Raw genomic sequence first — 16,135 nt, forward strand, 5'->3', positions numbered from 1 at the left:
ACATCATTGGTAAAGCAAGAGGATTGTCTTGAGTTTGACCCCCAGAACCCATGCTTTAAAAAAGATATGTACTGTGCTGTGCATTTTGTAATCTCAGCACTGGGAGTGATAGACGGATCCCTAGTGCCAACTGAGTTCCACATCAGTAAGAGAACCTGTCTCAAAAACAAAGGTGGGGTACACCTGAATGCTCAAAAATGTCCTTTCCCTCCAAATAGGTACACAACCACACATATCCACAAACAAATGCATACACGTACACAAAAATAAGAGGGGGCTAGAGACATGACTCAATGGTTAAGAGCACTTGTTGCTCTTGCGGAGGACAGGGGGTTCAGTTCTTAGTACACCTCATGGCTGCTCACAACCATCTATAACTCCAGATCCAGGGGCTCTGACATCTTCCATGTTCTGTGGGCACCAGGTACATACAAGGTGTGCATGCATACATACATGCAGGCATTCACACATACACTTAAAAATAAACAAATCTTTTGCTTTGTCTTTTGAGACAGGGTCTCTCTAAATAGCCCTAACCATTCTGGAACTCACTATGTAAAAGAGGCTGGCCTCGAACTCAGATCTACCTGCTTCTATCTCCTGGGTTCTGGGATTAAAGGTGTGCACTATCATGCTTGGCTGTAAGATCTTTTTTAAAAAAGAATAGGTTAAAGCCAGGCGGTGGTGGCACATGCCTTTAATCCCAGCACTCAGGAGGCAGAGGCAGGCGGATCTCTGTGAGTTCGAGGCCAGCCTGGTCTACAGAGTGAGTTCCAGGAGAAGCACCAAAGCTGCACAGAGAAACCCTGTCTTGAAAAGCCAAAAAAAAAAAAAAAAAAAAAAAAAAGGTTAGCAAGATGGCCCTACAGTTAAAGGGGCTTGCTTCCAAGCCTGACAACCGGAGTTTCATCCCTGGAACCCACATGGTGGAAAGAGCAAACTGATTTGAAATGTCCTCTGACCTCCATCACTTGCCATGGTATGCACGTGTGCATGAACTCACATACCCCACATACACACACACAAATTAATAAATAAGTGAAGAAAAAATTAAATAACATTTTTATTAATGTCCTCTGTATGGTAGTTGAAGTAAAAGATTCTAGATGAGGTTTTAGTTAACTTACTGCCATGAATTTGGAAAGAAGTTATCCCTAAGGTAAAATGAAAAAAGGCTGACATGAAAAAGAGAAGTTAAACTCTTCCCATTTCTTGAGATTTGTGTCTGTATGGTGCCATTTTCATATCTTACCTATCTTAAGACTCAATACAAATTTATATTATACATAGAAAGCAGGGGACAAAGTTCCAATATGTGCTGCAATATGGATGAACCTTGAAAATATGCTAGGTGAGCTAAGCCAGACCAAAATGCTAAGTATTGTATAATTATGTTTTTATAGGGAGTCTAGACAACAGAGGTAAAACAGAGGTTGCCAGGAGTTGCAGGAAACCAAAAATAGGGAGTTATTGTTTAATGTGTACAGTTTCTGTTTGGGATGATAAGACCTGGAATTCAATGACAGTGAATAAATGTGCACAGCAATGCACATGTACTCAAAGGCACTGACTTACATAGCTATGGGTGGTTAAATGGTACATTTTATGTGTTACTGTGTCATCATAATAAGGACTACAATGGAAGAGAAAGCCAATGTACTATTAACAAACCATAAACTGCAACTATTTAATTAACTGATCTGATTACTTAAGCTTTGTAAAAGTAGTGATAGTTTCTTGCATAATACAGTAGATCAGGATACAAAACAGTAATTATGCTGGTGGTATAGCTTAGAAGTTCAGAACTTGCCTAGCCCCATATTCAAACTTCAGCACTATAACATAATTATAATAAAAATACTTAAATGATGGTTCATACTGGACCTTTTTCATACCAATATTGGTCAATCAGGCCAGATTGGAAAAAGGAAGGAAAACTTACCACTTTAAGATCTCATAGCCTGTGCTAAAATCTGATTCAACCTAATGTTTCTGAGCGAATTTACCTCATCCGTATAACAGTAATACCGTTTCTGAGCTTACCTCATTCATATAGCAGTAATATAATATCCACCAGTATCTGATTCTGTCTAGTACACAGAAGACCACATTCTAAGTTCTTTAAAGTTAAGGAAGACTTTGTGAAGTAGTTATAGCCATTGCATCACAAATTAAATGATAAAGTCGTTTCTCAAAATAAATAAATAAATGAAAAATATGCATTAAGTCAGGCGGTGGGTGGTACATGCCTTAAATCCCAGTACTCAGGAGTCAGAGGCAGGCAGATCTCTGTGAGTTCGAGGCCAATGTGGTCTACAAAATGAGTTCCAGGACAGCCAGAGCTACACAGTGAAACCCTGTCTCCAAAACAAAACAAAACAAAACCCTTTGAATTAAAGTAGAAGATGATTGACAGACATAGAAACTAACAGTATTGTCTAGCAATGTGGTACTTTACATTATGCCACAGTAAAACATTGGATTTAACTGAGATTCACCATAACCTGGGAAACAACAATGTATATAATGAAATTCCAGCTAATAGAAGAGTTTTAAAAGCTAGACACTAGGTGCTACTGGATGCATTTGACAAAGTAGTGTGAAGAAGTAAGAGATAAGTACAGCAGTACATGCTTTGTCTTCATCACTGTACTATTGCTGTGAAAAGACACCATGGCAGGAGCAAGGCAGCATGCAGGCAGACATGATGCCTAAAGAAGGAGCTGAGAATTCTTATATCTTGACTCACAGGCAACAGGAAGTGATCTGAACATGGTGTCGCTTGAGTATATGAGACCTCAAAGCCCGCCTCCACAGTGACACACTTCCTCCAACAGGGCCACACCTCCTAATAGTGCCACTCACTTTGGGAGCCATATTCTTTCAAACTGTCGCAATGACCAAGGCAATTTTTATAAAAAGAAAGCATTTAACTGGGGATTTGCATATAGTTTCAGAGGTTTAGTCCATTATCATCATGGTAGTGGCATGCAGGCAGACACTGAAGCAGTAGCTGAGAGCTACATCATGATCCTGTAGGCAGAGAGAGCCTCTGGGCTTAGCATGATCTTTTGAAACCTCAAAGCCCACCCCATGTGACAGACTTCCTCCAACAAGGCCACATCTCCTAATCCTTTTAATCCTTTCAAATAGTACCACTCCCTGGTGAGTAATCATTCAAATATATGAGTCTGTTGGGGCCATTCTTACTCACACCATCACATACCTGTAGTCTGATTTGCTCTGGAAACTGAGGCCCAAAGATCACTTGAGCCTGGGAGTTAAGGACCAGATTGGGCTACACAATAAAACCTTATATGAGTCTGGGAAGGGAGAAGGTAAGTATAGAAATCAGAAGAGATTAGATGGTTTGTGAGAATCACAACAAGAGAGAACAGAAGCAACCTTTTTTTTTTTTGATCTTCTGATCTTTGTAGGGTTGTTTTTCCTTGTTTGTTTGTTTGTTTGTTTGTTTGTTTGTTTTTGAGAGAGGGTAACTCTGTGTAGCCCTGGTTGTTCTGTAACTTGCTTTGTAGACCAGGCTGACCTCTGACTCAGAGATCCACCTGCCTCTTGCCTCCTGAGTGAGTTCTGAGATTGAAGGCATATACCATCATACCTAGCTAAGGTTGGATTTTTTAACTGCACAAAATAGGAGATAAAGCCTTTTTTTAAAAGATTTTTTTTTCAAGTATGAGTGTTTGTTTGCATGCATGTATATGGATCATGTGGTGCCTGATGCAGGTAGAAGCCAGAAGAGGCTGTCTGTCAGGTCCTCTAAAGCTGAAGTTACAGACAGTTGCGAGCTGCCTTGTAGGTGTAGGAACAAAACTAAGTTCCTCTTCAAAAGCAGCAAGTGCATAGCTAATACAGTATAAACTACTATATAAATAGCTATCATACTATATTGTTTAAAGACAAGAACAAAAGCACATTTTTACCCTTAGTTTTTTTTTTCTCTAAGAAAATAAATTGTTTCTAACATTTTTTTCCTTGTTTGGTTTTTTTCATGGGAGGGTTTCTCTGTGTGACTTTGGAGCCTGTCCTAGAACTCACTCTGTAGACCAGGCTGGCCTCGGAACTCATAGAGATCTGCTTGCCTCTGCCTCCCAAGTGCTGGGATAAAAGGTGTGTGCCACCACTGCCTGGCTAAGTTTCTAATATTTGTAAGCATTGCAAAGATTTCCAAAGTATTTGTGAAATCCACACCGTTGTGATCTTTGTTACAGGATGAGTTCTAATGACCCTCTATATTTAAAACTTTCAAATTAGAGGTGGAGAGATGGCTCAGCAGTTAAGAGCTCTGACTGATCTTCCAGAGGACCTAGATTTGATTCTCCAAAACCCACATGACACCTCTCTAACTCCAGGTCCAGGGGATCAGTTGCCCTCTTCTGGCTTCCCTAGGTACTAGGCATGCGTGTGCATAAACACGTAGAGGCAAAACACCCACACACATAAAAAATAGAAGAAAAAGAAACCAGAAAGTTTGACTCAAAGAATGTGCAATTATTGTATTAGTCAGGGATCTCTAGAGAAATAGAACTTATAGAATGAATCTCTCTCTCTTTATATATATGTATACATGTGTATCTATATAAACATATATGTTTGTAGTGTGTATATAATGGGAATTTATTAGAATGACTTACAGGCTGTGATCCACTTGGTCCAACAACGGCTGGCTATGAATGGAAACTTCAAGAATCCAGAGGCGATGGCAGTGGGCACGCCTTGAGTCCCTGCACTCGGGAGGCAGAGGCAGAGGCAGGCGGATCTTTGTGAGTTTGAGGACAGCCTGGTCTACAGAGCCAGACCCAGGACAGGCACCAAAACTACACAGAGAAACCCTGTCTGGAAACACCAAAAGAATTCAGAAGTTTCTCAGTCCACAAGGCTGGATGTCTCAGCTGGTCTTCTGTAGATGCTGGAATCTTGAAGAAGTAAGGTCCAATGCCAGTGAAGGAATGGACTTGGTAGCAAGGCGAGAGCAAGAAGGCAAAGAGCAAAAACTTCCTTCTTCAATGTCTTTATATAGGCTTCTAGCAGAAGGTGTGGCCCAGATTAAAGGTGTGTCTTCCCACCTCAAAATCTGTATCAAAGGTGTGTATCTTCCAACCTCAGAAGTCTGGACTACAAGTGGATTCACCCACTTCAAACAAAGCAAAAAAATCTCACAGGTGTACCCTCCATTTCTGGATTATAATTCATTCCAGATATAGTCAACTTGACATCCAAGAATAGCCATCACAATTACATACTAAAAAGAGAAAACTGCTCCTGATCAACAAGGAAAAGGCTGTGCCACTTGTAAGTATGTCTTATTTTGCAGCAGCCACTCAGATGTAGCCAAGGATGTTAACCCCAAACAAACCTTGTGGTGATATTTTGTTTGTACTCCAACGAATGAAATTTGCCTGAAGATCAGAGGGCAGAGCCAGCCACTAGATTAAACATGGAGACCAGGCAGTGGTAGCACACACCTTTAATCCCAGCCCCTTTAATCCTAACTCAGCTGGATCTCTGTGAGTTCAAAGCCGCCCTGTACTACTCGAGATTAATCCAGTCTAAAAGAGAAACAAGTGGCACACACCTTTAATCCCAGTACTTGGGAGTCACTCACCTTTAATCCCAGTACTTGGGAGTCACACACCTTTAATCCCAGCACTAGGAAGGTTGAGACAGGAAGTGATAAGGCTGGGCAGAGAAAGGAATATAAGGCAGAGGGAGACAGGAGTTTGGTGCCTTTTCGGATGAGGACTCAGAGGCATTCAGTCTGAGGATTTATGGAGACAGGATCTCGCCTCCCTTTAGGCCTGAGGATTCGGTAGTGGTGAGAATTTTCTCTAGTGGCTTGTTCCTTTGTTTCCTCTGATCTTTCAGCATTTACCCCAATATCTGGCTCCAGGTTTTTATCATAAGACCACTTAGGATTCATGCTATAATCCTTCCTGGAATTTATAGTGAGAAAAGTCAGTGAATTACCCCACACCTGTAGCAAAATGGTCCTGGCACTGTCTCCATCCTCCCTCTTCCCGAATGAGCATGCTTACTGGTTACTATTCCAACACTGTTCCTGAAGTATGTAGGAATTATAACGATTTTGGCTCCTGGGGCTTCAGAGCAGCAGAAACAACACCCAGACCTGACCAAACACACTTCGAGAAAACCGGTTTTAGGGGATAAAACTACCTGGATTATGACCTTTGAAAATGGAGTCATTGTGTTGCCAAGTGTGAAAGCAAAGCTCAGTGCCTGGTAACCAGAAGGGTGTATAGAGACAGAGGCTTCTAGTAAACTCACACATCCCATTCTCCTTCCTTAAAGTCTACAGGGTCACATGACTACTAGCCAATGGGCTGAGTGACACACTCCAGGTAAAGGACTATTGCTAGAGTGAGAATTTTCAACACTCTATTTCAACACAAAAAAGGGAGACTGTTTCCTTTGGAGATTGCCTGGATGCAGTGGGTTCTGAATAAGAAATAGCTTTGGTTGAGTTTTTTAGGGGGGAGGGGAGGAGGGAGGAGGTTTTGAGACCCGGTTTCTCTGTAATAGCCCTGGCTGTACTGCAACTTGATTTGCAGACCAGACTGGTCTAGAACTCACAGAGATCCACCTGCCTCTGCCTCCCAAGTGTGGTGATAAAAGTCATGTGCCACTAGGCACTGCTCAATTTTGGTTGTTTTAGGTGACCGGGATTTGGTATTAATGCAGTTTAATCCATCTTGTCCTAAGAAATACAGGATTAAGCCAGGCAGTGGTGGCACATACCAGCCTGGTCTACACAGTTAGTCCCAGGACAGCCAGGGCTACATAGAGAAACCCTGTCTTGAAAAACAAAACAAAACAAAAAACAAAAACAAAAAAACAAAAGCAAAAAGAAAAAGGAAGACAGGATTATTTGGGCTGGAGAAATGGGTTGCTGTTGGCTATTCACCAGACATGAGTTTAGCCAATAGAAAGTCTTTATTAGCTGGCTGGTGACTAAACTGGGTGTTTGAGGTCCCAAAGTAACCCCGAGCCTTTCTCAGGGTGAGTTTTTAAGCACAAAAACTATGTCCTGATTTTTTACATACTTCAATTAATAGTCAGATACAGAACTAGAGAAGCAAAAAAAAAAAAAACAAAAAACCCAAGATTAGTACATTTAGAGACTTTCTTGGAACTTTGGACTTCGATGGATTAAGTCTTTGTTTTAGTTTTGGCAGGTGGTGCTGTCTACATGCTGAGTTTTACAGCCTGAATGGTACTTCCCCCATGCAGGACTGGGGCTCTGTTATAGCTCAGCAGTTAAGAGCACTGACTGCTTTTCAAGGGGACCCTGATTCAATTCCCAGCACCCACATTTGTCTGTATATTCAGTTTCAGGGGATCCAATACCCTCACACAGACACACATGCAGGCAAAACATCAATGCACATAAAATAACAATAAATCATAAAAAAAGAATAAGAGGGTTATTTGCAAACATTTTGGGTATTTCTACTTGGGGGTATTCCATGAAATGTATGAAAATGCTTTCAGGAAACCCACCAACTTCTAAAACTACAAATATTTGGCAAATGTTTTTCTGGGGATATATAAATATCAATATTTCTTTTCTCAGTTCCTGTTACAAGAGGGAGTCCTAAAATTAAGACTCACTCTTCTCTCTTTGGCTTTCTCTTTGGTACTATCAGAGCTGTTATCATTGGGACATCCTTCTTTGCTAGATGTTACTCCTGACAGCTTGTAAGCAATATTTGAGGTTTTTTTCCTTATGTGATGGCTGGTTTTATGTCAACTCAACACAAGCTAGAGTCAGAGGAGAGGAAGGAGCCTCAAGTGAGAAAAATGCCTTGTGGTGGTATTGTGTTCCCCAAAATATTGTGCATGCTAATAAACTTATCTGGGGTCAGAGACAGAACAGCCACAATATTAAACATAGAGGTTAGGCAGTGGTAGCACACGCCTTTAATCCTAGCATTCCAGAGGCAGGAATCCCTCTGGATCTCTGTGAGTTCAAGGCCCACATTGGAAACAGCCAGGCATGGTGACACACGCCTTTAATCCCAGGAAGTGATGGCAGGAAGCAGAAAGATATGTAAGGCGTGAGGACCAGAAACTAGAAGCATTTGGCTGGTTAAGCTTTCAGGCTTTCGAGCAGCAGTTCACCTGAGATTCATTCTGGATGAAGACTCAGAGGCATCCAGTCTGAGGAAACAGGATCAGCTGAGGAACTGGCAAGGTGAGGAAGCTGTGGCTTTTTCTGCTTCTCTGATCTTCCAGTATTCACCCCAATACCTGGCTTCAGGTTTGATTTTATTAATAAGTACCTTTAAGATTCACGCTACAACGCCTCCTTAAGATAGGGCTGCCAACAAGCCTATTGGGCATTTTAAAATTAGTGATTGATGTGGGAGGGCCCAGCCCATTGTGAGTAGTGCCACCCCTGGGCTGGTCTTGTGTGCTATAAGAAAGCCAACTTGCGGGGCGGTGGTGGCGCACGCCTTTAATCCCAGCACTGGGAGGCAGAGCCAGGCGGATCTCTGTGAGTTCAAGGCCAACTTGGTCTACAGAGTGAGATCCAGGACAGGCACCAAAGCTACACAGAGAAACCCTGTCTCAAAAAACAAAGAAAGCCAACTTAACAAGCCATGGAGAACAAGCTAATAAGCAGCACTCCTCCATGGCCTCTGCACCAACTCCTGCTTCCAAGTTCCTGCCCTATCTTCCCTCTGTGATAGGAAGTGCAAAATAAACCCTTTCCTCCCCAAGCAGCTTTTGGTCATGGTGTTTCTTCACAGTAACAGAAACTGTAACTAAGACACTGCCACTTGACATATTTTCTCATTACTCCTCACTTCTTGAGAGATTTCTTGTGTTCACTGCTATATCCCTAATGCCAGAGAGCAGGTATCAATAAACACTTGTTAAGTGATTGAATACAAATGAAAGTATGTAACTTTCATCATAACCTCAGGAAGCTTCATGACTCCAAAAAAGTTAAAACAAATATGTACACATTTCCTAGTGTACAATCCTATCTAAATAACTCAAACCATCCTGAGAAATAGCAGACAAATTGAATATTCACCATTGACAGACACTACAAACAGCCCATGTAAGATTTTTTTTTTTTTCTAGACTGAGGATGCAGTTCAGGGGAAGAACTACTAGATGCAATCCCCAGCACCAGGTTGGGAGCAGATTTTTTTTTATTTTAAAGTAGTGTATTCCTAAAACATAAAGGTTGCTATGAACCAAACGTTTATGTCCCATTTACAAACTCCCCATATGAGAGTTACATGAACTGGGGCCTTTAGAAAAAGATTTGGTTATGGGAGTGAAGCCCTCATAAATATGATTAGGACCTGTAAGAGAGATGTCATAAAGCTCCCTTTTCCTTTTAATCAAGTAAATAAACACTGAGGTGGCATTATCAGAAAATCTGATGTAGACCTCATTTAGACAGTGGTTCTGTTTGTACCTCGATCTTGAGCTTCCTGACCTCTAAAAGTGTAGAAGAGAAATTTTTGTTGTTCATGAGCTCCTCAAATTATATTTTGTCATAGCAAGCCAAGGGGACTAAAACAGATGTAAATACAATGTTTATATAATACTCTGTCAATAACATACAATGCAAAACTGCAGGACCAAACTGTTAACATAAGAATTTAATATTTATTAAATATTTATTATGATGTTTATATATACAGCAATGACAAAATGATGCTCAATAAGTTACACAGATATTTTAAAATACTATAAAAATGGATAAGAGTAGAAATGATACCATGAATTTATTATTGATACTTGAAAATAGTCATGTATCTTTTAAACACATTTGAATTTTGATGATTTCTACACGAAGAAAAACATTTTACTACAGAAATCATTTTTCCAATAATGCAATGGATGCTATCTAATAGCTTGATTTTATTGCACATATTTGGTTTAGGTTTATTTGATCAGATGTCATGCAGAAAAATAAGCTGAGTATGAAGTTCATGAAAGTAGGCAGGATGTTATTTTGTACAACAAAAATTCAATGTGTGGTGATATTTCACAGCTAAATCTTCAGGAAATTGTATTCAACTATTGCATAAAATCACTAATTAATCACACATGCAAGCTAAAAGTTTTTAAATACAGTAATTTAGCTCTGTTGATATATTACTCTGAGCTGATAATAACAATCACTTCCTTGACCACTTAAATAGGTGGTCTTTATATAATTTTTAAAACATTAAACAACATATCTTAAGTATAGATGTATATTTATCTATGTCACATTCCCATAATTGGCACATCATGAAAATTTTATCGTTTTACAAACAGAAGAACCAGGGGAGAATTGGGGCCAGAGGTACCCTGTGAACCAGTTTCTAGACAAAAGCCTCCCTCTTTTACCTTTCAAATTTACTGTGCCAAACAGTAAGTAGTTGTGTTGACCTGTAAACATTCTTGTTTATTTGCACTGTTTTCCCGAGGTATCTGGAAACTTATTGTTATTACAGAAGTCTCACAATTTAAAATTCCTGCAAATGTGCTTTGGAAAACTTCAAAATAAAAACATAACTGTAAGTGTAGACTTGAGTGATCTTTCTCTATTACAAAATCTAGATAAGAAATTTCTAGGTATCAAAATCAAACCATTTTCCTCCATTTTTAGATGGCAAGAAAAACACTATAACCTTAGAGCATAAAAAAATACACTTTAGAATCTCTCAACTAGCACTAAGTTATAAATAAAAGTATTTTTATTTGCATGTCACTGCTAGAATAATGTGTAAAACCACACAGCTTTTAGGTTTTCCCTATTTTAAAGTGTGATAAAATACTGTTAGATGCTAGGTATGAGTACCTGCCCTCTCTCTCTCTGTCTGTCTCTCTGTCTCTCTGTCTCTCTGTCCTCTCTCTCTCTGTCTCTCCCCCCCTGTCTTTCAAGACAGGGTTTCTCTTGTCCTGGAACTCACTTTGTAGACCAGGCTGGCCTTGAACTCAGAGATCTGCCTGCCTCTGCCTCCTGAGTGCTGGGATTAAAAGTGTGTGTCACTACCACCCAGCTATTTTTTTTTAATTATTCTCTCATCTATTATATCCCCATCACAGTATATCCCTCCCCTCCCTGCCATATATTTCTTAATAGTATCTTTTCTAGGAGAAAAAAAGGTAACTATTTACAGTTAGGGGGCAGGGGGAAGCAATTGTTATGACCAAGATATCAACTTGAACAAATAAATTATTTTTCTAACTCATTGTTCTGGAGCTAGAATATTCCATGTCAATGATTTTTGATGAAACAGGAAACACTGAAAAGTTCTCTTTAGAGGACACAACTGAGCTCTGCAGATAAAATATATCTTTCCATCTTTAATATGAAAAATCAATAGAATCATCATTGAAATTTCCTCCACAACTTAAAAATAGAATTTATTAATACAATGGTATTTTAAAATTTCTGCATTAGACAAATCACAGTTTTGCCCATCTACACATCAAGAGGCAACACTGATGACTTCAGAATGTCACCATGTCTGGCTAAAGGTCTGCACAATTTACAGCCTCTCTCCCTGACATCTGTCCACAGTATCACACACTAGCACTGATGATTAGGACATTGAACCATTCCCTTACATTTTCATTCAATACCATGTGTCAGTGAACCACCTCAGTGATTATTTAAATTCTGGGTAGTAATATTTCTCATGCTAAGTTTCACAGTTTAATCATCTGAATTCTAGAAGGGGAAACTATTCTGTGTTACTCCTTAGTCATTTAAAGTACCAACCCTGTGCCCCATTAAAGTAAAAGCCAAGCCCACCCCAAATTTTTGATTTGTGTTGCTGGGGATGGAACCAGGGTCTTGCACAGTCTAGGTGAGTGCTCAGCCACAGAACTACACTCCCCGCTACCCACCTGAACTTTTATATGATGCTTAAGAAGACAACACCTTGTTTAATATTTACCAAAGTATAGAAGTAGAAAATGTATTATATTCCCTTGTTACTGATAAGAATATGATTTTCTACCATTTATAAATATAATTTGTTAACTTATAGTTCAGAGATATCTTTAAACTTTAAATTCTATGTTCCTATATGGATTATCAACTTCTATTTACCGGTTCTATGTGTTACAATTACCTACATTTTTATTTTGGCTTTTGCCAGTCACTTACAAATTATCTTCAACAGACTGCAAATGATTATGAAATGTTTCAATATTTTGAAATATTCTAAACAATAAGCTAATCAATACACTAGTTGTAAACTCACACTACCAAAATGACAGTGGCTCCTTTTTACATGACCGAATCACATAAAATACGAAAAATAATTATGTTACATTAGGCACTAGTTCCCACTGTTCTAGAAACATTTCCGTGCAGTAACACACACGTCACCGCAAAGCCCTGAGATGATTTTAAGTGGAGTGGTACAAGGATGAACAACTTTTCTTTCAGTTATTTATAAACTCACTTCAATTCTTCACTAGAAAAATAACAAGCACATAAAAAATGTTAAGTATGATTCAAAACAGGGCCAAGATTTTAAAAGGCTAAAACAAAAGTAAGTCAATTATAACACAAGATATATTACATGCACTCAGGAAAGCTGTATTACATTTAGGAAACAGTTTATTAAAGTATGATTCAATTTCCATCTCTGAATGTCTGTAATGATGAGTCATATCATAAAGGTGACTTCTCTACTACTATCAAAAAGAGCATTTTTTGAGAAAGGGATCTCCACGGACATGACAATTAATATGAAACATATTTTTGCATTTAAGAATATAGATCTGAAAGCATTAACCAATTAATTTGTTTTGTCTTATTTTTTGAGACAGAGTTTCTCTATGTAGCTCTGGTTATAATGGAAGTCACTCTGTAGACCAGGCTGGACTCAAACTCATATATCTGCCTGCCTCTGCCACTTGAGTGCTGGGATTGTTAAAGGCGTGTGCCCCAACAGCCTGGTGTATTAATTTCCTTTTAAAGGATTCACGATATGATGAAAAAGTTAAATAACACTGGAAGGATGCACTATTCCTAAAGACTACAAAGGCACATTACATATTATGGTTACCATTGCAGCATTAAAATAAAGATGAGCTAATTAACAGTTAATAGATAATTATAGTATTCTTTCATAAAAAAGAAGATAAGCTTGTGCACTAAGTGCTCTTGATTCTGGAACCACCTGCACGTAAGTGTCGCTGACATGGACCCAGTGGCCTCCCAATTCACTATCAGGTTCTTTCAAACCTAGGAGAACAAAAAAGTACAATTTTACAGTTAGTGTGTTTATGTCCTCTAAATTGTAAGCAGCAACACATTCTTCATTAAATATATTTAATTCTAACATCATATGAGTTTTTTCTTAGATTAAGTATTACCTGAAATGAACTAATGCTATCAAAGCACCAATATCACTAATAAATTATGCCAATAATTTCTTCCAGTTAATAAAATTTTAATTTAAATATCTAGTGAAATATTAGCCTTGTTATATTTAATTTCTCAGAGAAAAGATTCACTTTAATCAAAAAGGAGGAAGGAGGAGACAGAGAGATGGCGCAGGAAGGAAAGGGGCTTGCTGTACCACCTGGCCACCAATGCGGTCCCCAGAACCCACACACAGGCGGAAGGAGAAAACAGAGTATACAAACTGTTCTCTGACCTCCAAGCACATGCACATGTACATACAGTAAACACACAGACACATAAATAATAAATACATTTAAAAAAACTAATAAAGGGTTAGGGATTTAGCTCAGTGATAGAGTGCTTGCTTAGCAAGCGCAAGGCCCTGGGTTTGGTCCTCAGCTCTGAGAAAAAAAAACCAAACAAACTAATAAAGGAGCTGAGCATGGTGGTGTATGCCTCTCTAATCTCAGCATGAGGGAGGAAGAAGCAGGTGGAGCTCTGTGAGTCTGAGGCCAGCCTGACCTATTACAGTGAGTTCCAGGTCAGATAGGGTTATGTAGTGAGACCCTTTGTCAAAACAAAAACAACAACAAAAACTCCAACCCATCAACAACCACAAGAACTAATAATGGGGAGGTGAGAGAGATGCCAGCATGGACCGAGCACACACTGCTCTTGCAGAGGATCCGAATTTGGTTCTCAGCACTCATGCTGGGCAAATCACAGCCACCTCTGTAACTCTAGCTCCAGAGGATTCCAATGCTCTCTTCTGAACTGTATAGGCAACTGCACTCATAGCTGCACATTCACACATAAGTACACATGAAAAAAATACAGGGGACGAGGAAGCAAATCTAATGGCCTTTCAGCAAAGCTAGCACATTTCCAAGTCCCACTCTTTTCAGGACCTCATAGAGCTTCAGAAGATCGGGTATCACTGCTGAGGAGGTGGCTCAGTGGTCAGAAGCACTATACACACAAGCCTGGTGATCTGAATTTGACCCCAGAACCAGTGCAAAAAAAGCCAGATATCAGTGGTGCATATCAGTCATCCCAACAGTCCTATGGGGAGATGGGAGGCAGAAACAAGAGGGTCACCCAGAAGTCCCCAGGTCTGGAATACACAGCATAGTGGCAAAATCAAGAGAACAAGGTGGAAGACCAGAACCGACTGCTGGACTTCACACTGGGACAGCCCACTATGCTATACACACCAGTACACACACACACACACACACACACACACTGTTTTACAAAACCAAAAACCACTGAAGTAACTTTAAAATATCACTTGTCACTTCATAATGCCTAACAGGATACTTCTTTGGGATTATTATTAAGATTCTTAAAGATTATCTAAGCAGACTTAAAATTAATCAAATAAATCCATGTGGAGAACCTGTAAAATATAAATTCTTTCATCTTTGAGACTAAACTATGCTTAGGAGGGCTTACCTGGTACGGGTTTCCTTCCAGTCATGGATTCGGATAGCTTCCTGGAGGGTACTCTCACTTTCACGTACGCAGTATAATGGCCTCCTCTCATTGAGCCACTGTGTTCCACGATACCATAGAGACCATAGAGAACCTTCTCTCCCACACTTATATTCTTTCAAACAAAGGAAAAAAACAGTAAAGTTCAGTGAAACACTGCATGAAAAACGTAAATACATCAGAGCGATGTATTCTTCAAACCAGACTGGGATACTTTGTGCTTCTCAAGGAATAGAAAGTTCATTATGGAACAGCATTAGAAAAACAAAACAAAGAGAGGGGACTATCAGACTCAAATTTATCCAATCTTCTTTAATCACAACTGCATGTATGTAGAAAACAATAATGACTAAGAGATAATCATCAAAATCTAAATTATGGCAAAAATCAAAAAAGATTCCAAAAGGAGAAAGAAGAAATTATGTATTAAAACAGTATTCAAGGCATCACTGATTTATTTGTAAACTAATTCATTTTAATTAATGTATTGATTTTTAAAATGAATTGTATACTGATTCATTTTAAAAAAATCACATTTATGAGACAACAGGAAATATAAACACTAATGTATGAAGGATATATTAAATGACACTGTGGTTGTATTAAAATGGGAAAGAGGGCTAGGAACATAGCTCAGTGCATGTGACATGTCTTGGGTTCAATTGTCACCTCCACTCACAAAAAAAGGAATCTAAAGAAGAAAAAACATGGTGGCTAGCTGGTACAAGCCTGTAGCCCCAGCACATGGAAGGCTGAGGGAGAGGGCTCAGGATGTCAGGACCAGTCTGGGCAAGATCATTTCTCAAAAGATAAGCACAACAAAACCAAACCAGAAAAGGAGCCCAGAGTAATTATTATATTTCAGACATGCATAATGAAATGATACCTGATCTGTTCTTCAAAGCAGTAACAGAGGACAACGTAGAAAAGTATATGGATGAAAAGAAGGGCCAAGACCAGCCACAGACCCGAGATTTTAGGAATGGATGGTGGAGGTTCATTGTACTGTTCTGTCTACTATTAAGTATGTTAGAAATTCTTTAGAACGGTTACTTTCAAAAATGCTATGTTCTCAAAAACTAAACACTGAGCTTAGAAAGCCTCATTCTTATTTGCTGTATTATCTATTACTTCTAGAAATACTGAGTGTTAGTACTGAATGTTAGTAACCAACAGAGCTGGTATTCCACATCAAATAAGTTAGATTCACCAGAAAGCTGCACT

General features: G+C 39.1%; 1 protein-coding gene across 3 annotated transcripts in view; it reads right to left on the reverse strand.

Moving 5' to 3' along the window:
- Positions 1–9,644: 9,644 nt before the first annotated feature.
- Usp45 (ubiquitin specific peptidase 45) overlaps positions 9,645–16,135 on the reverse strand; it is a 64,216-nt gene continuing 57,725 nt past the window's right edge. For all 3 annotated transcript variants that reach the window (XM_052718105.1, XM_052718104.1, XM_052718107.1), the window contains 2 exons: positions 14,873–15,026; positions 9,645–13,255 (listed from right to left, as the gene is read on the reverse strand). In XM_052718105.1, the coding sequence (XP_052574065.1) occupies positions 13,125–13,255; positions 14,873–15,026 (285 nt within the window). In that variant the 3' untranslated portion in view covers positions 9,645–13,124. The remainder of the gene's footprint in view (positions 13,256–14,872; positions 15,027–16,135) is intronic.

Source organism: Peromyscus californicus, unplaced genomic scaffold, assembly GCF_007827085.1.
Source record: "Peromyscus californicus insignis strain IS unplaced genomic scaffold, ASM782708v3 Scaffold_5__1_contigs__length_169319896, whole genome shotgun sequence".
Lineage (NCBI taxonomy): Eukaryota > Metazoa > Chordata > Mammalia > Rodentia > Cricetidae > Peromyscus > Peromyscus californicus.